Raw genomic sequence first — 23,169 nt, 5'->3', positions numbered from 1 at the left:
AACCCAACGTAGTATTGACACAAGCAATATAGTGTACATAACACCCCGTGAGACCCAAGTGCATGTAGAGCACATATTACAATCAATGGTGGTTATCTGCACCTTGTTTCATTTTCCCCAAATTACGATTCTCCGACCAACAATGCCCCACATTGAGGCGCACCGGTTACCTTTTCTCGTCGCTTAAGCTCTCGGTGGAAGAAGCATCTTTTTCTTCGATTTGCTTAGCAGGGTTTGAATCTGATTTTTCATCAAAAACATCAAACAAGTCGTCTCCAAAAGAATTTTCCATCGTTTATTTTGGTGACAAATTTACCATGTGGAGAAAACGGAAGTTGGAACGATTTAGTGCTGAACTCATACGTGATGTTCCTAAAATGTAATAAACAATATGCGAAACTTGCTAGTCATGCATGGATATATGCCTTACCTCATAAATCAAGCATCATGTTCATCTAATTCTTAATCTGATGATTATTGGAATCGGCATTTAAATAATTGATGGAACATCACGTTTATAATAACAATGGCGGACACCGGAGTGCTTGCGTGGATATCTGTGATCGTTTTCACCTGTTTGACACTTTCTAGGGCGAACCAGTATGCCCGAGGTGCGTATTTGTATCTGTAACACATATTTACAACAAATACGTGCAGTGGTTAATACCTTTCACATCTAAAATGTTTATATTGTTTGATTGGACTAGTATTTTAACTGTGGCATGACTGGAAGAGAAACGTCATCACTTAGTCTCTCAAGTGAATGTTGACAAATATACATGTGTAGGTTTGTACAATGAAACGTGGATGACAAGACGGGAGTAGAGCAGGGGAGGCAGTACCCGGACAGCGGTAGTAGCCGGACACTCACCAAACATTTATTTATAGCTAATTAGGTAAACTGCTGATACCCAAACTTAACAGGCAAGCATAATCCGTTTTTTTCCCCAGGCCATTTAAAAATGTGTCTGCTAGAGATAACTCTCTAAACAAACCGTCCACGATCACCTTTCAAACATGACTGCTACACCCATACGTTTTCATACATTATCGCTAAGCAACGCTGTTTTCGGTCTTCAATTAGTGTTTTCCAAACGACTCATTTTAGATTATCTTTGGTGTAAGGTAGGACTTTAAGTACATGTAACAACATTCCATGAAAGAAAATGACTCGAGAATTCAATAAACAGTACTGTTAAAGCCATGTCCGGATACTACCTCGAAGAAAAAACGTGGTAAGGGAGTACTCGGACATGTTTTCTTCAAAATTAATGAGTTAAATATCTTCACATTTTAACATATAATACTTTATTTTTGGTGTACATAGATCTAGTGATATATAAATTAATATAACTTAAATGCATGATTTAAATAATAAGAATCTTTATTTGCGTATATATCATAAAGTATTAAGATGTCTACATTAAACCTATTCATAAACATGATAAAATGAAGTAGATTTTCTTTGAAAACGTTCTTAATAATCTCTGTGTCATTATCTATTATTGCATTTTAATTTTACGGTATTTAAAATATCTATAGAATCTTTTCTATTTATTTGATGTACTAATATATTTTACAACATTTAGGAAGTGAGCTAACATGAACGTAAACCTTTGCTTAACCTTGAATTATAAAAGCAGTCACCAGTTTCAGAATGTCCATTGGAAAAGCGCCTGTATCTTATGGTATTCCTCAAGCTAGACTCTGTGATAAAATAAAACTAAAAGTGCCAATGGAATATCAAAAAGATGAAGAGGATCAACTCGCCCAATGGGTTTGCAAATTTCAAAGATTGGGTGTGGCCAAAATAGACTCATTATAGTGTTGGTCATACATGTATGTCAGGTATATCAAGACACACATATACACGTACCTATCATTTATAGATAACTGTAGTACCGTATTCGACGTAATAAGCGCCCTGGGCGCTCTCAAAATTAGAAATAGGGGGCTCTTATTAGAATATTATTTTGGTAAAAAAAACAGAGTTGAAAGATACATTTTGTGGTTTTATGCTGACAGCCTGAAATGTTTATGTACGACAGATATATTTTTCCAGAATTTAATTCCCATGATTAAGGGTGCATATAACACACGAGTGCGTGTTATACCAGAATAAATAAGTCTTATGTACATTAATCAGTAGAGGACGTAACGTGTACGCAAGACGGCTCTCCCTCTTGCGTACAAGTGACCACCTGGTAGGGGGTCACTCGTATGCGTGACGGCCTGTCAGTGGACCATGGATTTCTGTATGTTGCACAAAGATGTCTCTACAAGCGTTATTTGTGAAAATAATAAAACAAAATTAAGTACAGTTATTGATCATTCTACTAGTTATCGAATGACATGAAAAAAATGTCATAAGAAAAATAATAAACGGTCAAATTGGGAGAAAAATGTGCAAAAATCGAGCAAAATGTTCTGTTTTTGACAGCGATTTTCTCCTATGTACATATTTTTCAGAAACTAACACGTAGTATTTTCTAAAAGCTTATTCATCGTAGAGTTACAAAATATATAAATTATTTCACGCACACCCATTTTCCATCGCGTTGAAACATGTTTACTTTCTTCGAAACTGCGCGAACCGTCTCGCGTACAAGTGACTGGTCGACAAGCCGATAAAGGGAGGTAACCGATGCCTGACTAAAATGTTCAATCGGAACATCCATCTTGTTACACTAAGTGTGTCTGAATCAGAATGATGCGTCTAATATGCACGATATTTATTTAGCGCGTAGTTTCGTGGTTTGAACAAGGAGGAAATGTGTTTTGATCACATATTAGGAAAACAATTTGCAGTGGGTAATATATTTTTAGGTGGAAGTAAAATTGTTGGAAAACAAAGTATTTCTGTGAAATAATGAGTAATGCTTGGTATCGAACGACATAAAATATTGAAAAGTAAATTAAAGGAGTCAAATTTGGGGATTTTGGACAGCGATTTTCTCCTATGTGCATATTTTTCAGTAACATAATTTCAGTATTTTCTTAAAGCTTATTTGTCGTAGTGTAACAACACATATATACTTTTTTGGGCACACGAACGCACACCTATGTGCCAGCGCGTTGAAAAATATCTACTTTCCTCAAACTGCTCGCAACTGCTAAACAAGTCGTCCCACAGCCCCGTTACGCGTACGAGAGACGGCTCTCCGAACAAGCAGTGAAAGACGGCCTGAGAGAGAGTCACTTGTAGGCGTGACTGCCTGTCGATGGAATACAGATGTCTGGATGTGACACCAAAAAACCCGTCTCTACACACTTCCTATGTATCATATAAACAAATATACATAGTTGACTGTTATGACATTGAGTGGGTCAGTCAACATAGTTAAGCTTGTCAATGACTCTATTCCTTTCTTTATAGGATGGGGTGATGACATTGAGTGGGTCAGTCAACATGGTTAATCTTGTCAATGACACTATTCCTTTCTTTATAGGATGGGGTGATGACATTGAGTGGGTCAGTCAACATGGTTAAGCTTGTCAATGACACTATTCCTTTCTTTATAGGATGGGGTGATGACATTGAGTGGGTCAGTCAACATAGTTAAGCTTGTCAATGACACTATTCCTTTCTTTATAGGATCGGGTGATGACATTGAGTGGGTCAGTCAACATGGTTAAGCTTGTCAATGACACTATTCCTTTCTTTATAGGATGGGTCGATGACATTGAGTGGGTCAGTCAACATGGTTAAGCTTGTCAATGACACTATTCCTTTCTTTATAGGATGGGGTGATGACATTGAGTGGGTCAGTCAACATAGTTAAGCTTGTCAATGACTCTATTCCTTTCTTTATAGGATGGGGTGATGACATTGAGTGGGTCAGTCAACATGGTTAAGCTTGTCAATGACACTATTCCTTTCTTTATAGGATGGGGTGATGACATTGAGTGGGTCAGTCAACATGGTTAAGCTTGTCAATGACACTATTCCTTTCTTTATAGGATGGGCTGATGACATTGAGTGGGTCAGTCAACATGGTTAAGTTTGTCAATGACACTATTCCTTTCTTTATAGGATGGGGTGATGACATTGAGTGGGTCAGCCTAGAAGATGGATTGGCAAAAGCTAAGGCAGAGTAAGTATTTGATTAAGATGGTATTCCTGGTACTGACTAGAGTTACATGATTTTCATCTCTGAGATCAGTGGGTGCTACACCAGTGGAAGGAACAGGACATCCTTTGTTTTTCACGAACACCTGGTGTCTTCACTAATTTTCAGCGATCAATTCATATTATTTTCATTGCTTTTTTGCCTTTTACACCCAATGGAATCTGTTTCAGCAGATAATCAAGACTGATTATTCCCTGGCATTGAAGTTTTGAATTTTCTAAATATACTCTTTTCTTTACCTCCATAACACTATGTTACCATGACAATAAATACTGACAGCCAGTAATCTGGTTATTCCAAGTGATGTGAAATCTGGTACTTGATCATGTTGATGACCTCTCAGGAATAAGCTACTGATTGTACATGTTGTATTTCCTGCATCCTATGCACAGATAATGAATCTGTTGCTGTTCTGTCTCATCTTTCTCCCACACAAGCACATGTTGGCCACATGGTAATCTTACATCTTGGAAACAAGGGGCAGAGCTAGTTGTTAAATGTACAACAGTCGCTTGTCATGCTGAAGATCCAAGATTGATTGCCCACATGTATATGTGATACCCATTTCTGGTGTCTCTCTGACATGGCTGGAATATTGCCAAATGCAATTTCACACTGGAAACAGCTGGTATTATACAAATTATGCATTTTTTTTACAAAGAAATCAGATTAGAGAAACAACTAAATACACCAGATGAAGCATAGAAAATACAATAGTTTAGAACAGACATAAGTCATGTCCCAATATGACGTATGACCCTAAACTGAACAAGAAGAGAAAATGTAGTTCTTTCAGAACATTTTCTATAAGTCTTTATGATTACATTTCAGGAACAAACCACTGATGCTTCTTATTCACAAGTCTTGGTGTGGTGCTTGCAAAGGTAGGAACATATTCAGGCCTTTAAGGGTGCGACTAAAATTTAACCTAAATGCGACCTAAATTTAACTTTTTCTACTGTCTAAAATTCAGAGGTAGCCAAATGACTACCTTGAAAAATATCTTGTGGCAACTAAATTCTATTGCTACACATCTGTAGACACAAAAATAAATAACAGCTGATCTTGGAAAACATGTCTGCTAATAATTGTACACACAAATAATTCCTCCTAAAGTCGACAGTGAACCGAAATACATAAATATTACTGTAATTAGTACTTTATTTTAGTTGACAATGCTCATTGGATAAGCTAGCTTGAAGGATATACCTATATGATCTAGTAACATAAATTGCATCATTGTTTGAGTCACAAGTAACAAAATCCAGTACAGTTTTCACTAATATAACATGACTTTTTTCAAAAATGAAATTGTTTTGAAAGTCCTTTTTGACATTTTTAAGTTATTTTCTTGTTATCAAGTGAGAGGTATTTTAACACTGAATTCAATACAATAATGTAAATCTCATCCTCCCAAGGCAAGGGAGTTAACTCACTTCAAAAGATGATGACATGCATCAAGAAAGTCAGCAAGCCTGACCACCCGATCCTGTTAGTCGAATCTTACGACAAGTATAGTAGCATGGGTTGCTGAAGACCTATTCTACCCCGGATCTTCACAGGTTCACTTTTGTTTAGAACTGTTGTTAGCTGTATCTGCATTTAGCTTACCGATGTCAGATAAGAATAAAATATCTATTTCAAGAGACTTTATTTTTTATACAGAATATTTGTCAAAGTTCCAAGAGCTTTAAATTTTTAAAAAAGTACTCTGTCATGATGTTATGGGTGCAACCTGTTCATCTCTGCTACTTTGAAAGTTGACTTAGTGAATGTTAGCTTTCGCCCTATGATTCTGTATATTCAATATGATACATAGTTGGAACTTCTTTGGAAGAAACATTACCCAGTTCTAAGTCATATTGATATCAAAATGATATAAGATTTTTTTCTGACTTTCAGCGTTAAAACCTAAGTTTGCCGAAACAAAAGGAATTATTTCGCTCAGTAAACAGTTTATTATGGTGAACACAGAGGTGAGTCAGTATATATATATAGATATAGTAAAACTATTTAGCTCATTTTGTGACTATGTTAATGTTTATTGGCTCCAGCTTAACACACTGACAACGCATAATCCAGTCTTGCTTGACAACGGTATAAGGATCTTACCAAAACATCACCTTTACAGTAATTAAAGAAGTTGTTATCCATGTATTGTGTCTACTTTATCACCCGTCGACTTCTTAGTGGAGCCTATCAAACAATTCAACACATAATCAACTTTAACTCGACATCAGGAAAGATGTGTGTTTGTGCTCAAATCCTTCTCCTAGATTCATACCTGTTCAACAAGATTGTTATGTTTGATTATCTCATGCCTAAATACTCCGAACAACTTAATTTGATTGTAGTGGCCATTTTGCCAAATATTGAATATACATTTTCCATGTTTTAGTATAACATGATTTTGGTTATGTATTTCTATAAACTCTGGCCCAATTGATATATTGTCATGTGATGGTACTGATGCTACGATTGACATGCACTCATGTCATAATGAGCGTATATGTGACTTTGTAGAAATACACAGATATGTTGATAGTAGACAATTCTGATGTTTTTAGAATGAAGAAGAACCTTCAGACAAGCAGTACAGTCCAGATGGTGGATATATACCAAGGATCCTTTTCTTAGGTAGGAGCGTCTTCCATGCACCCAAACAATCTGCGCTTACTAGAATGTGTAACCTAGATAGTTCCTGATTGTTGTTCATGCTATTGACCACTGTTTTGATGGGCCAAGAAACCTATCAGCCTACAGTTTCCCACCAACCCATCAGCCTACAGTTTCCTACCCACCCATCAGCCTACAGTTTCCCTCCAACCCATCAGCCTACAGTTTCCCACCAACCCATCAGCCTACAGTTTCCCACCAACCCATCAGCCTACAGTTTCTCTCCAACCCATCAGCCTACAGTTTCCCACCAACCCATCAGCCTACAGTTTCCCACCAACCCATCAGCCTACAGTTTCCCACCAACCCATCAGCCTACAGTTTCTCTCCAACCCATCAGCCTACAGTTTCCCACCAACCCATCAGCCTACAGTTTCCCACCAACCCATCAGCCTACAGTTTCCTACCCACCCATCAGCCTACAGTTTCTCTCCAACCCATCAGCCTACAGTTTCCCACCAACCCATCAGCCTACAGTTTCCCACCAACCCATCAGCCTACAGTTTCCCACCAACCCACCAGCCTACAGTTTCCCACCAACCCACCAGCCTACAGTTTCCCACCAACCCATCCTCCTACAGTTTCCCACCAACCCACCAGCCTACAGTTTCCCACCAACCCATCCTCCTACAGTTTCCCACCAACCCATCCTCCTACAGTTTCCCACCAACCCATCCACCTACAGTTTCCCACCAACCCATCCTCCTACAGTTTCCCACCAACCCATCCACCTACAGTTTCCCACCAACCCATCAGCCTACAGTTTCCCACCAACCCATCAGCCTACAGTTTCCCACCAACCCATCAGCCTACAGTTTCCTACCATCCCATCAGCCTATAGTTTCCTGCTAGGTATGTGAAACCCAATAACATCACTAATTCTAATTGAAGATAATCAATGATTGTTGAAGTGTCATGTTTTCCATGTGTAGGGAATAAGCAAGAGTTATTCCCCTTTCATCACAGTGGTGTCAGTGTCAGTGGTGTTTTGAATAAAAATGATGAAAAAACGACATGGTAATAAGATGTTGTTACACAAGTAGCCTGGTGTGTGTTTAATGTGTGTGTCTAAAGTGTGTTTAATGTGTGACATGGTTTCATGTGGTCAGACCCTGAAGGGAAAGTCCGGAAGGAGTTCATCAATGAAGCTGGGAATGACCGCTACAAGTACTACTATCCTGATACAGAAGGCAGTAAGTCAGTGGGAACTGTTCACAATAAGTCAGTGCTATGGTTTCATACCAACACATAGGATGCTGGTGCCATATCTGTCATGCCACCTTTCCAACATTCATTCATTGTCAGCATGGCCTCCATGGAGTGTATTCAGTATAAGCCAGAGCAACATAATGGGTGAGGCATTCAGCGCGATCCTGTTACTGATGTGGTGGACTACAGGTTAGAGCATCACACCAAAAGCCTCTTGCTGTGAAAAGGCTTAGATATTGCTTAAAGTGGCTTAAATCATACTCACTTCTTCACTCAGCCAAAGAACCTGTCAGGTGAAAACAGGACTCAGCATGTACATAAGTAGGTGTGACTGTGGGTCAAGGGTCAGAATTGATCACCAGCAACCCATGCTGTTTGTATTAAATCTCCTGCCAAAAGGATGAGGTGGTCAGATGTGATGATAGCGTGTCATCATCCCCGACAGTGTGGATCATTGATCACAATATCAATCACTGGATTGTCTGGTTCAAATTTGATTATTTACAGGCCACCTTGAATCTGAACAAACCAGACATTAGTAGGACATAACTGCTACGACTGGGAGAATACACCAACTGTGTGATCCGATACGTATCACGATACCTTGTTCATGATCCGATACGTATCACGATACCTTGTTCATGATCCGATACGTATCACGATACCTTGTTCATGATCCTATATGTATCACGATACCTTGTTCATGATCCTATATGTATCACGATACCTTGTTCATGATCCGATATGTATCACGATACCTTGTTCATGATCCGATACGTATCACGATACCTTGTTCATGATCCGATACGTATCACGATACCTTGTTCATGATCCGATATGTATCACGATACCTTGTTCATGATCCGATACGTATCACGATACTTGTATGTGATCATATCTGTGGTGCGTTAGCCATCTTTGTCATAGACAGAATATTATTACCCACGTGGTGAAGATACAGGTGGTAAGATACTAAATCCGTACGTCACACGTGTGTCGTACAAGGTTGACCTTGTTTTATTCGTTTTGATTGGATAACCGTGACCTCTGTCACACCGGGACTACTTTTTTCATTCATAAAAGCCTAACTTTTTATGATCATATAAAAATCATAAAGTGTTAGTAGTACTAAACACTTTCGCTCGGTCAGATACCATAGAAAGTCCACTCGTTTCGTAAAAATGGTATCTAACGAGAATGAGTGTAGTATTCTCTATGTATATACCTGGCACACTAACATTTTACAGTTGGCAGTGTCAATATGGATGAAAATATTTATTTTTTCTCTCCTAATTTTCACTACAAATTAGTGTTTGGTGTAACAGCCATTAAAGTAAACATTTAATCTATGAATCAATACTTTTTACTTAGTGTGTGACTGTGATCAATACTTGTATCATGAAGTAAAATATCGCGATCCCCCGACCAGTGTATTGTCCCAGCACTATTAACAACCACCAGCATTCTTAATGAAGATGATGACATTCTTTAACATCTGTCTGACCAGCAGCCTAAGCTGAAGCTGGTCTGTAGTTCGTGTATGTTACAACATTGTCTGACCCGTGAAGATTCCAGGGTAGAATTGGTTGATGCATGTTATCGTATCCCAATTGCGTGGATCGTTGCTCATGATGTCAATCACTGGATTGTCTGGTCCAGACTCGATTATTTACAGACCGCCGTCAAATAGCTGGAATATTGCTGAGTGTGGCGTTAAACAACAAACCAACCAACAACCAACTACATCATTGTCTTTTCCTCTTCTCATCAGTCTTGTCTTGTGTTTCAGTTGTGGCATCCATGCAAAATGTGATGGAGGCAGTGGAGGACGGGAAATTCTCAGCAGGAAAAAGTAAAACAGAACTATGATTAGGTCACATAGTTCAGCCTGGCTGTATGCAGGGTCCAGTAGCTACTTTGGGTTACAGGTCAAACTGGACCTTGTACTTTCATCTAGGACATTCAATTTCAAACACATTTCTTAAACTCAGATAAAAATATAAAGCATCTTTAGAGTTTTTAAGGCCAGAACTTTTCTTTTTCTTGTTTTGTGGATTAGCCTGCCATACATTTCACAAATCTATTACATCCACAGACAAAATACTATGGTTTGATGAATAAATATTTATATCTAATTTGTATTCTTTGTAATGGACCATCATTCAGCCCTGGCCAACAGTTGGTAAACATTATGCACTGAGTCAAAGTGCTGGGGTTGCATAGAAATATGCTGCTTAGGCTTAAAAAATAAAAGAATTGGTTCTCAGGCAATGACTTTTGAAAATATAGTGCAGGTGTGCGGTGTTTCTTCCTTTTTTTTTCCTTTTTTTTTTGCTTGTTCAAACTAGTATGTAACCAAATAAACAGTTGTGTATCATCAACCTGGGAAAGGGCCTCCCTACATAAACAAGTGTACAAACTCCTATTGCTGCCATGACCATATCACAAGATGTGCAGTAAAGCAGTGTGCATGTAAAGGGAAGTAACTGTGTGCTATAATGGATCTCAATGTTTTTAAGTATTGGATTTTTATATTCTTTTGCCGTTTTGGACTTTATAATGATGCGGGTGTGCCTGAGAACCATTTTTTTTAGCCTTATATCTGATTATCTTATTGTCTTCTCTGTAATGGACCGTCATTCAACCCATCTCGTGCATCACTGGCCGGGACGAGCCACTCTATAGGAAGTATAATTGCCCTGGTCCGGGTGTGGCAGGGGCAGCAGTAGTCCAGGCTGTTTGTGTCAGGGACGTGAACAAACGAGGTGTAAATAACATGTTGGCTTGTTTCTCAACTGCCCATTGGCATTGATAAGTCTGTGGTGATTGTCTCCCTTTAATTGTTGTGTCTAAGAAATAACCGTGAGCTTGGTGTAGGGTTACGTCTCACGTGATAAGTTCACACCTGATTTGAACAAATATTTTCATGGGCGGGATATTTTTCTTCCATATTTTTACAACATTGTCTGAGGGATTTGTGTGTTACAGATGTGTGTCATTGAAGATAACATTGGTCATGTCTGAACTGACTATGAAGTGTCTGTATTTGCATTCCAGAATTCTCAAAGTTGAATGAATTCTGAGGTGTTCATAAGATGTAAGCCATCAGGTATCCGGGTATATACTTTCTACATATAGCATGAGTTTTTATGGTGGATGTTATGAGAGGATGTAGATGTTTGCAGAAGTTAGATACCCCTGTTTCTGAAGGGTCCTGGTGAAGGAGATGGCACTGTGAGCACCAAGCACATAATGCCGTGATTCATGAGAAGCAACTAAACAATACATGCACTACTTCATTCATTAAATGGGGCACGGGTGGCCCAGTCGTCTCAGGCACCACGGTTCTCTGTGCATTGTGATTGTGGGTTCGAATCCTGATTCACCCCAATTATGTTTCTAGGCTTGTCAGCACCATACCCGTGCAGTGTCTACCACACAATCACACTGTCTGTGACAGACAATTCATTCAGGTAATTGTACAGAACTCACCAGGGCCCTTCTACTGTCGACTCTCGTTAACTGGCATTCCAAGGGACCGAGCCCCAAATTACTACTTACCAAGAGAGTTACTTACACAACGCGGGTAACTGCTGCTGTCTCATGACAAAACAACATGGTATATTATTGCACACATACACACAACTTGATCAACATAAACTTAATACTCCTCTGATTCGATTAGCAAGCACTATCATGTGTGTGTGTCACAATACCAGGAATCAAATTGATGAAAGTTACAGAAAGCCTCCCCAGGATCTACAATAGTATCTAATTCTCTGGCTTTGACGAGAGTCGACCGTATAATTAAATGGTGCTGGCATTTCAGAGGTTTTGATTGTGTATGTATGCCTTTAAGTGTCAAATGATTACTTAAATGAATAATGATTACGTGAATGTTACTGTGTATGTCTCTGATAATTTAAACATCTAGTCATATTCTGCTATTGCTGTGTCGGTGCATAAGTACTTGGACGTTGCATCTGCCCTTGTTGTCGTCTCCCTGTGTGTCCGGTGCTGGCTTGAAGTGGTTCTCCAGACACGTCAGCCTCAGAACATTGTAGTTTCCTGATAACCAGGATGTGTTCTGTGAATTCGGTAATCACAACCTGTAGTGAAGTAATTTGAGATCACGTACAGAGTTCAGCCATGTTGATAATAAATGTAGATCAACATGATATTTAACCATCGTTGTCTCTTATGCAGATGACAGACATATTTGTATGGTTCACTAAAGTTTACTAAAGTCATTATGAATGTTTGTTACTCCACTAGGTGAAGGGTTGGTCTGTGATCCTGTATATAGTTTGGGAAACACTGTCATCTTGTTCATGCAATGTCTGATGGTCCTGTAGTACGACACCAGCTGATGGCAACAAGGCAGATCTGCACCGACATGTGGCACCACATTTATACAATCAAATCTCTGATACAGGAATGTCATTTTGCTAAGGGCTTTTCATTTTCCCCTGCAAGTTTATTTTGTGTTTATAGACTAGGAATTTATTATTTTGTTTCTCCTCACTAGAGCCATACACATGGAACTGATATGTTACACATGGGCTTCCCCATCGTAGTGTGTTGTGAATGGAGGAATATGTGACCTATTTTAAGGAAAACCTTCATTTTTAAAAATAGTAAAAGTCTGAATCCTGCATGCTAGTAAAACATGCAATGGAAGTCTAAGCACACAACAGTCCTGGGCCCACTTGCACAAAACAATCTTAGTGCTACGACTATTGTAAGCCTATGTTACAGTATGGTAGTTATGATCATCATAGGGCTAAGATCCCTTTGTGCAAGTGGGCCCTGGTCATCACATCTCTTATGTCAGAACACACTCTAAATATGAAAGAATCACAGACGAAGAATGTTTGACATCAACATGTTAATTTTGTGCCATGTTATGAGTGTAGTGTCCTCTGAATTGCTTTAAGTATGTACATGTATATGTCTGCCCATCAGTGTACCTGTGTATAGTCTATCAGATCCCCACATTGCTCAATTGCTCATGTCCTGTGAAGGATGAAGTCCTACGTTCACTTAGCATGTCTCTGTGTGTTCAACATGACCATTCATTATTCCAGTATTGAAGTCAGGCCTATCTCAGGCATGTTTGATTCCATACATTCAAACAAACTTTGTCTGCAACTCAGTTTATCTTCCATATACTGCGGAATCTGTCAAAACCGGAACCCAGTCTGCAAACTCAGTTTATCTTCCATATACCGCAGAATCTGTCAAAACCGGACCCCAGTCTGCAAACTCAGTTTATCTTACATATACCGTGGAACCTGTCAAAACTGGACCCCAGTCTCAATACAAGAAGATCTTTTACTGAAACATATTTGATTTCTGTATCTCGAAAATGAATTAAAACGACTTTTCAAATGTAGATGATTAGGCTGCACCGTTGTATTGATGCTTCTGAACGATCTGTTTAGCAGTTGCAAGAACTAGGATATGGTGTTAGTGAGATTGCAATGGATGTGTCCTCGGATTAATACGCAGACAGAGATCATGTCAGAGTAAAAGATCTAATTATGTTGAGATTACAGGCTAACCCACACTGACCCACAGCTGCGATCCCAAATTTACTACGATAAAAAAAAAATGTCTTTCAAACGTCCATATCTCCGTTTCTGTATCTCAAAATATATCATTAATCATCTGGATTAAGCTCTGTCCAAACCAAACACTTTTCATCCCACAGTAGTCGGTTTAGACAGATTCCACTGTACCTACCTACCAGTTAGTGATAACACTGAGACGGCATCACACAAAAGGATGTCTCGACCCGACCCGAAGACAGTCCTCTCGAGTCTACTCCCCCTTTACATCAGATCAAAACCTGAGGTGTAGTCTGTCATACAGACCCTGAAACAAATATATCCAACACAGCCAATGCATGTCTATAATATTTGGCAAGTCTAGATTACACAGTAATGAAGAAAGTCTCTGGGCTCCTTTATATTATATTTTATAAGTATAATTTAACAACTGTCATTTTTCTGTAAAATATGTTCATTTCAGAGAATAGATTTTTGTCTACCTGAGGTTCAGAATGTAGTATAGAATCCCATCTAACATACAGTATTAGGATACAGTATATTGTGAAAATGAAAGACTGATGTAAAGTTTTAAGCCCAGTGGATGTAGTCATGCCTCCAATCTGTGACTGGCCATTTTTGACTATAATTGTTAGGCCAATCATGTATGAAACTATGCAATATTGAATTGTTCTTACAATGAAGAGAAGTGAATGGTTTGTTAACAAATACCTCAGTGAAAATTGCTTTAAATCATCGTTAATCATCAATACACACGCACACATTGTTTTATTTTGGTGAAGGTTAAGGGTGAAGGGTTATTCATTTTTTATCATGAAAGTTACTTTTAGTTCATATGAGCAAACATGGCAAATCTTTTTGTCCTAAGCCTTCACATTTTGGACAACTTAAAACAAGGTCAATGAAACTAATCTGTGCATGGTAGATTTATAACGTTGGTATGTGCTAAAGGTGATCGCAGAAACTCATCTGATTTTAGAACTGACCTCATACCAATTATTACCATTTTTTAGTTATATTGTGCATTTTGTCACATGCTGCCAATTTCAGTTTGGTCCAGCTAAGACTTTCAACATTGATCATGTACATGTATTTCCATCCAGTGAGATCGAGTTGGTGACTGTGTTTATGAACCGAAATTTGTGTACACAATCCTAACAACAGTGCTATTCAAATGTACTTACCTAATTTTGAAAAAAAAAGAAAAAATGATTTCGAAAAAAAATGTCTGCCATTGCAGCCATATTGCTACACAGATGTTTATGTAAGTAACAATGTGTGGTTTGATATATGATGTTATATGTGCAGATGGCAACAATGCAAGTCCGCTGTGTAGGGCTACATATAGTTTGACAATTACTTTACTATTGGGCTCATGTACTTAATCGTGTGTGTATTTGTACAAGGTGTTTGTGTGTGCTTGTTATTCTTCAGACTGTAACTCCTGGGTGATTCCGTTGTGTACAATGTTAACTTAACTTTCCCAATCATCAGACTGGGAACTTCAAGCAAGGATACTGATATATAACCAGGATATCACTGGCTGCTATTTCATAAATTGGATGTATATATGAAGATATAACTTATAAATCATGAAGTGTGTTAAATATGCATAATGATTAATGATGTATTTTCAGCTAAGAGTTCTTAAAAATCTCTTGTTTTATTTCAAGATAAAGAGGTGATGTTTCAATGTTGGTAAAATAAATTATTGGGTTGTAGAAGAATGAAGGTGTAATTGTAACCGGATGTTGAACCACATTGGTATTCCCACGTGTTAGTTCTGTTCATAGTGCTCTCTATTGTTTGCTTTGTGACTTTTAAATAAAGTACCATGTAAATCATCAGTTATTAGTTCTTTGTGGGATGAGACTACACCACATTAACCAACACATGTCAACACACCTGCTGGTACCCTAGACATGCAACATGCTCTACACACCTGCTGGTACCCAACACATGCAACATGCTCTACACACCTGCTAGTACCCATGAATCAGCTCGGTGCAACATGCCCTATCCACTTGCTAGTACCCATGAATCAGCCCTGTGCAACATGCTCTATCCAACTGCTCGTACCCATGAATCAGCCCTGTGCAACATGCTATCTCCACCTGCTTGTACCCATGAATCAGCCCTGTGCAACATGCTATCTCCACCTGCTCGTACCCATGAATCAGCCCTGTGCAACATGTTCTACACACCTGCTAGTACCCATGAATCAGCTCTGTGCAACATGCTCTACACACCTGCTAGTACCCATGAATCAGCTCTGTGCAACATGCTCTATCCACCTGCTCGTACCCATGAATCAGCTCTGTGCAACATGTTCTATTCACCTGCTAGTGCTCATGAATCAGACCTGTGTAACATGCTCTACACACCTGCTAGTACCCATGAATCAGCCCCGTGCAACATGCTCTACACACCTGCTAGTGCCCATGAATCAGCCCTGTGCAACATGCTCTACACACCTGCTAGTACCCATGAATCAGCCCCATGCAACATGCTCTACACACCTGCTAGTACCCATTAATCAGCCCCGTGCAACATGCTCTACACACCTGCTAGTACCCATGAATCAGCTCTGTGCAACATGCTCTACACACCTGCTAGTGCCCATGAATCAGCCCTGGGCAACATGCTCTATCCACCTGCTCGTACCCATGAATCAGCTCTGTGCAACATGCTCTACATACCTGCTAGTGCCCATGAATCAGCCCTGTGCAACATGCTCTACACACCTGCTAGTACCCATGAATCAGCCCTGTGCAACATGCTCTACACACCTAGTACCCATGAATCAGCCCCGTGTAACATGCTCTATCCACCTGCTAGTACCAATGAATCAGCCGCGTGCAACATGCTCTACACACCTGCTAGTACCCATGAATCAACCCCGTGCAACATGCTCTATCCGCCTGCTCGTACTCATGAATCAGCTCCGTGCAACATGCTCTATCCACCTGCTAGTACCCATGAATCAGCTCCATGCAACATGCTCTACACACCTGCTAGTATCCATGAATCAGCTCTGTGCAACATGCCCTATCCACCTGCTAGTACCCACGAATAAGCCCCGTGCAACATGTTCTACACACCTGCTAGTACCCATGAATCAGCTCTGTGCAACATGCTCTACACACCTGCTAGTACCCATGAATCAGCTCTGTGCAACATTCTCTATCCACCTGCTCGTACCCATGAATCAGCTCTGTGCAACATGCTCTATCCAACTGCTCGTACCCATGAATCAGCTCTGTGCAACATGTTCTATTCACCTGCTAGTGCTCATGAATCAGACCTGTGTAACATGCTCTACACACCTGCTAGTACCCATGAATCAGCCCCGTGCAACATGCTCTACACACCTGCTAGTGCCCATGAATCAGCCCTGTGCAACATGCTCTACACACCTGCTAGTACCCATGAATCAGCCCCATGCAACATGCTCTACACACCTGCTAGTACCCATTAATCAGCCCCGTGCAACATGCTCTACACACCTGCTAGTACCCATGAATCAGCTCTGTGCAACATGCTCTACACACCTGCTAGTGCCCATGAATCAGCCCTGGGCAACATGCTCTATCCACCTGCTCGTACCCATGAATCAGCTCTGTGCAACATGCTCTACACACCTGCTAGTGCCCATGAATCAGCCCTGTGCAACATGCTCTACACACCTGCTAGTACCCATGAATCAGCCCTGTGCAACATGCTCTACACACCTAGTACCCATGAATCAGCCCCGTGCAACATGCTCTATCCACCTGCTAGTACTCATGAATCAGCTCCGTGCAACATGCTCTATCCACCTGCTAGTACCCATGAATCAGCTCCATGCAACATGCTCTACACACTTGCTAGTATCCATGAATCAGCTCTGTGCAACATGCCCTATCCACCTGCTAGTACCCACGAATAAGCCCCGTGCAACATGTTCTATTCACCTGCTCGTACCCACGAATCAGCTCTGTGCAACATTCTCTATCCACCTGCTCGTACCCATGAATCAGCCCTGTGCAACATTCTCTATCCACCTGCTCCTACCCATGAATCAGCCCTGTGCAACATGCTCTACACACCTGCTAGTGCCCACGAATCAGCCCTGTGCAACATGCTCTACACACCTGCTAGTGCCCATGAATCAGCCCCGTGCAACATGCTCTACACACCTGCTAGTGCTCATGAATCAGCCCCGTGCAGCATGCTCTACACACCTGCTAGTGCCCATGAATCAGCCCCGTGCAGCATGATCTATCCACCTGCTAGTACTAATGAATCAGCCGCGTGCAACATGCTCTATCCGCCTGCTTGTACCCATGAATCAGCCCCGTGCAACATGCTCTATCCGCCTGCTCGTACTCATGAATCAGCTCCGTGCAACATGCTCTATCCGCCTGCTAGTACCAATGCATCAGCTCCGTGCAACATGCTCTATCCGCCTGCTCGTACTCATGAATCAGCTCCGTGCAACATGCTCATAAAGGTGAACTAGGAAGGTGCAACTGGCTGTCCTAGTTTGATACAATCCATTCAGAAAGAGAACCCTCTTGTTTGTCCTCAAAGTCCTCAAAGAAACATGGATCATGTAAGGGAACGACCATTTGATATTCTTGGGATGTTGGCTGGAATTCTATCCAAAACAAAAATTTCCCCGAAAATCCTTGAAAATAAATAATTATGCTTCTGACTGTTGAAAAAAACCTGTCTGCCACAAAAATGACATTGTTGCAAGGTGTTTTTCGTAATAAATATTCAGGCTCATAGTTTTAACTAAAACAAATCTGGTTTTGCAGCTGCAGGTGATTAAATATCTAATATCCAGACAATATCCTTGCCCCCCAGTCCTAGACTATCAACTCGTGGGCCCTTAAGTCCTAGTCATAATTTTTTTAACACATAACGCTTTGTCATAAACTTGCGCCATATATTCCTCCCTACAAACCACGGACATGTACAATCTAGTCTCCAATATTTGATATACTAAATTAAAAACACTCCGGACTTTTTTTCTTATCAAGCTAATATCCCACGAACATTAGTGGCGATATACCCTTGTGTGTATGGTGAATGATATGCACACCCCTCTAAGGTATAATCTTATCTGTTTGAACAGGACTGTGTTCAAATTTATTATGACTATTGAAAGACACAAGTGTGTTCATTGTTCTGTGAGTTTATATAAACCTTCCCAACAGTGCTTCTAAAGTTAAATCTTTGTGATCGCACTCAGGGTTATAATTTTTACCCATAATAAATGTTTGAGGTAATTGGTCTTTATGAGCGGTCGTTTTTGAACGACGCGGGAGTTTATTACCACAACACGTCATGTACATTAAGAAGTGGGTGTACGCGGACGGGGGGACAGGGACATGACGTCAGCTGTGTACGTCATATGTGTACGTCAACCGTGGAACGTTGCTGACAGTATCAGTCACTGTATGAAGTGTCCTGGATTATTTACAGACCGCAGTCATAATGCTTGAAAGAATGGCCTGCGGAGTTACATTTGCGTTTGATTGTTTGTTTGTTTGTTTGTTATATGTCTTTGAATGATATTTAGAAGTGATACACATGAGGAAGAGAATTTATGGATGTCACCTTCTTTATTATGAGGAGGGGGCACGGGTGGCCCAGTCGTCTAAGGCGCCGCGATTCGCTGTGCAGAGTTGCGTCCCTTGGGCAAGTCAGAAACCTATGATTGTGGGTTCGAATCCCGGTTCGCCCCGATTATGTTTCTAGGTTTGTCAGCACCATACCCGTGCTCGTGGGTTTCACCGAAGTGGTAAACGTCTGAGACCTGCATCACTTCGGGCTTTCCTCCCACATTAAGCTGACACGCCGCGATATAACTGGAATACTGTTAAAAGCGGCGTTAAACCCAACTCACTCACTCACTCACTATTATGAGGAACACAACGTTTCGGCTTAATGCTTACTCCTTCATCATTCATAAATTCTCTTCCTTATGTTTGTTTGTTGTTTGTTGTTCAGCAATATTCCAGCTATGTGACGGCGGTCTGCAAATAATCGAATCTTGACCAGACAATCCAGTGATTGACATCATGAGCATCGATCCACGCAATTGGGATACGATGACATCATCAACCAAGTCATCGAGCCTGACCACCCGATCCCGTCAGTCGCCTCTTACGACAGCATAGTGACCTCTTCGGCAAGCATGGGTTGCTGCAGACCTATTGTACCCCGGATCTTCACGGGTCTGCGGCGTTACAGCATCACGGGTCTGCGGCGTTACAACAAACAAAACACACCGTGTTACGTGGGCTGGATGCCATCTGGTTCTACAGTACATTGATCACAGTTATCTCAGCTATAAAGTTAAGACTCAGGCGCTGGTGACACATTAAATGAGATATTCATGCGCTCCAGTCATGTGTCTTTATGCATATTAATCGGAATTTCCTCTCGCATTGGCAACGTCAAAACAAGGTAATTTAGCCAAGACGTTTAACTAAGCTTCAGGTATATGGATGATCTGATATTGTTCAATAACCATCAAATAGACAGTTCCCTTCCACTGATTTACCCTGAACTAGAAATAAAGGAGACCAGTGAGACCGCCTCACCTGTTTCATATTTAGATCTATGCATAACGATGTAGAGTGACAAAACACTCTCAACAAGACTGTATGACAAGAGGGTGACTTCAACTTTCCAATAGTCAACTTTCCCTTCGTGTCAAGCAACATTCCAGCAGATCCAGCCTTTGGTGTCTACAAGTCACAACTTTTGAGGTACAATTGAGCATGCTCTTTCCACCAAGACCGTTACTCTTGCTCAGAGGTTGTTTGATCAAGGTTACAACATTCAAGGCCTCAGTAAAGCTTTCAAAACGGTTTATGGCAGACATGTGAAAGACATTTCCATATTTTACGCCTCAGTAACAAAAATGATGTCTGATGCAATTCCCTTTTTTTACTTGTAAGATATTTTCCCGTGTTTATTCAGGTGAACAACTGACTTACCTTTGCATGTGTTTGTGACGGGTGCCACAGGTGGTGCAGGATACGCTCATAGTTTCGCGAAGACCTGGTATCATCACTATTTGATTGTGATTCATACACGTTTTCATGACATAGTCGGAATCGTACAATCGACTCAGCTTTTAGCAGAGACTTCTATTGAATATGGAAAGGGGTTTGTCGCTTTTATTTACGTTATGCATGAAGTGATTGCATTTGTTTTACTTCAGCTATGTCACGGTGTGTCATATTCTTTGGAGGGAAAGCCATGAACAATGGTTAAACTCTTACAGACAAGCAATCTTAATTGAGCCGAATCGAATCTACAATTAGCAGATCCCGCAACGTCTAAGGGGCGTAACTCTACATTGCGAGATGCGGCGCTTTAAAATATGGCACCACACATCTCCCCCATTTGTTATTTGTTTTTTTTGTTTTTTCTCTTATATACGAGTACACGTACAAAACACGCGGAGGGAGGCAAGCGATAGAAGCGAACAAACCACGCGGACAAGATACAGGCGGAACTTTGACATGAGCATCGATCACTACGGATACGATGACATGCATCCACAAAGTCAGCGAATCTGACCCCCCGATCCTGTCAGTCCACCATCAATGAATGTTTCGGTCTACCACTTAAGGAAAACGGAATCGAATCTCCAAGGACTTTACATCAGAATATATATCTCCTTTTAATTTTAATATTGGATATCAGTTTCCGCATTCATAATCGCTCGTTTAGTATTGGCTACCTCCTAAACAGTTCAGCAGAATCCATGTGTATGACATCAGCTACAAAGTCTATACATCCCACAAGGGCGTCCTATAGGTATATGGAGACAATGTAACACTGCAGGGAGAATAAACCATGACGGGGGTGCGTCCCTCATGGTTTATTCCCCCTAGAGTGTTTTATTGTGCATTTTCGAGTACATACGAAGGCTGATTGAAACTCGAGCCTTACAACTTGATGGAGTTGGAGTTGCTAAATATTTTATTGCTAACATAATCCCATCCGAGATCTATACGCTTGCGCCAGCGATGTTGGAGTGCCGTGATCCCACAGGTGTGCAAGATGGTGTCCTCTACAGCAGACATGACGTCATCATCATTTGCATAATGCTTCCCAGGCAGTCCTTTCGTCAAGTTTAAAGAAGATGTGGAAATTTGGCGGTGCAAAATCTGATGACAGTCGACCCGTGAAAATCCGGGTTACAATTTGTCTCCAGCAACCCATGTTTGTAAGAGCCGACTCACGGAATCGGGTGGTCAGGCTCGCTGATTTAGTTGATGCATGTCATCGTATCTGAGCTGGAGCTGAGAAGGGGATGAGTATAGGCTGCTGGAGCTGAGAAGGGGATGAGTATAGGCTGCTGGAGCTGAGAAGGGGATGAGTATAGGCTGCTGCAGCTGAGAAGGGGATGGGTATAGGCTGCTAGAGCTGAGAAGGGGATGAGTATAGGCTGCCAAAGCTGAGAAGGGGATGAGTATAGGCTGCTGGAGCTGAGAAGGGGATGAGTATAGGCTGCTGCAGCTGAGAAGGGGATGTGTATAGGCTACTAGATCTGAGAAGGGGATGGGTATAGGCTGCTGGAGCTGAGAAGGGGATGAGTATAGGCTGCTAGAGCTGAGAAGGGGATGAGTATAGGCTGCCAAAGCTGAGAAGGGGATGGGTATAGGCTGCTAGAGCTGAGAAGGGGATGAGTATAGGCTGCTAGAGCAGAGAAGGGGATGAGTCTAGGCTGTTGGAGCTGAGAAGGGGATGGGTATAGGCTGCCAAAGCTGAGAAGGGGATGAGTATAGGCTGCTAGAGCAGAGAAGGGGATGAGTATAGGCTGCTAGAGCAGAGAAGGGGATGAGTATAGGCTGCCAAAGCTGAGAAGAGGATGAGTATAGGCTGCCAAAGCTGAGAAGTTGATGAGTATAGGCTGTTGGAGCTGAGAAGGGGATGAGTATAGGCTACTAGATCTGAGAAGGGGGTGAGTATAGGCTGCTAGATCTGAGAAGGGGATGAGTATGGGCTACTAGATCTGAGAAGGGGATGAGTATAGGCTGCTGGAGCTGAGAAGGGGATGAGTATAGGCTGCTAGATCTGAGAAGGGGATGAGTATGGGCTACTAGATCTGAGAAGGGGATAAGTATAGGCTACTAGATCTGAGAAGGGGATGAGTATAGGCTGCTGGAGCTGAGAAGGGGATGTGTATAGGCTACTAGATCTGAGAAGGGGATGAGTATAGGCTACTAGATCTGAGAAGGGTATGAGTATAGGCTGCTGGAGCTGAGAAGGGGATGTGTATAGGCTGCTAGAGCTGAGAAGGGGATGAGTATAGGCTGCTAGAGCTGAGAAGGGGATGAGTATAGGCTGCTGGAGCTGAGAAGGGGATGAGTATAGGCTACTAGATCTGAGAAGGGGATGGGTATGGGCTGCTGGCGTTAAGAAGGGGGTGAGTATAGGCTGCTAGATCTGAGAAGGGGATGAGTATAGGCTGCTAGAGCTGAGAAGGGGGTGAGTATAGGCTGCTGGGGCTGAGAAGGGGATGAGTATAGGCTACTAGATCTGAGAAGGGGATGGGTATGGGCTGCTGGCGT

At 41.2% G+C, this 23,169-nt stretch overlaps 2 protein-coding genes across 2 annotated transcripts in view; one reads left to right on the top strand and one right to left on the bottom strand.

Moving 5' to 3' along the window:
- Window positions 1-333, bottom strand: part of LOC139479029 (exosome RNA helicase MTR4-like) — a 38,351-nt gene extending 38,018 nt beyond the window's left edge. Inside the window, exon 1 of the mRNA XM_071261766.1 lies at window positions 171-333. Within this exon, the coding sequence (XP_071117867.1) occupies window positions 171-292 (122 nt within the window). The 5' untranslated portion in view covers window positions 293-333. The remainder of the gene's footprint in view (window positions 1-170) is intronic.
- Window positions 334-526: 193 nt separating this feature from the next.
- LOC139478713 (thioredoxin domain-containing protein 12-like) lies at window positions 527-13,792 on the top strand. The gene is made up of 7 exons (XM_071261301.1): window positions 527-611; window positions 4,034-4,094; window positions 4,962-5,014; window positions 6,033-6,106; window positions 6,698-6,767; window positions 7,916-7,999; window positions 9,805-13,792. Exons 1-7 carry the CDS (start codon window positions 527-529, stop codon window positions 9,882-9,884), a joined length of 507 nt encoding a protein of 168 aa, XP_071117402.1. The 3' UTR covers window positions 9,885-13,792.
- The last annotated feature ends 9,377 nt before the right edge of the window (window positions 13,793-23,169 follow it).

The sequence above is a fragment of the Haliotis cracherodii genome, unplaced genomic scaffold, assembly GCF_022045235.1.
Source record: "Haliotis cracherodii isolate W230 unplaced genomic scaffold, xgHalCrac1.p SCAF_4, whole genome shotgun sequence".
In the NCBI taxonomy this organism is placed as follows: domain Eukaryota; kingdom Metazoa; phylum Mollusca; class Gastropoda; order Lepetellida; family Haliotidae; genus Haliotis; species Haliotis cracherodii.
The sequence above is the reverse complement of the archived record's forward strand: the minus strand, read 5'-3'. Positions and strand labels throughout refer to the sequence as shown.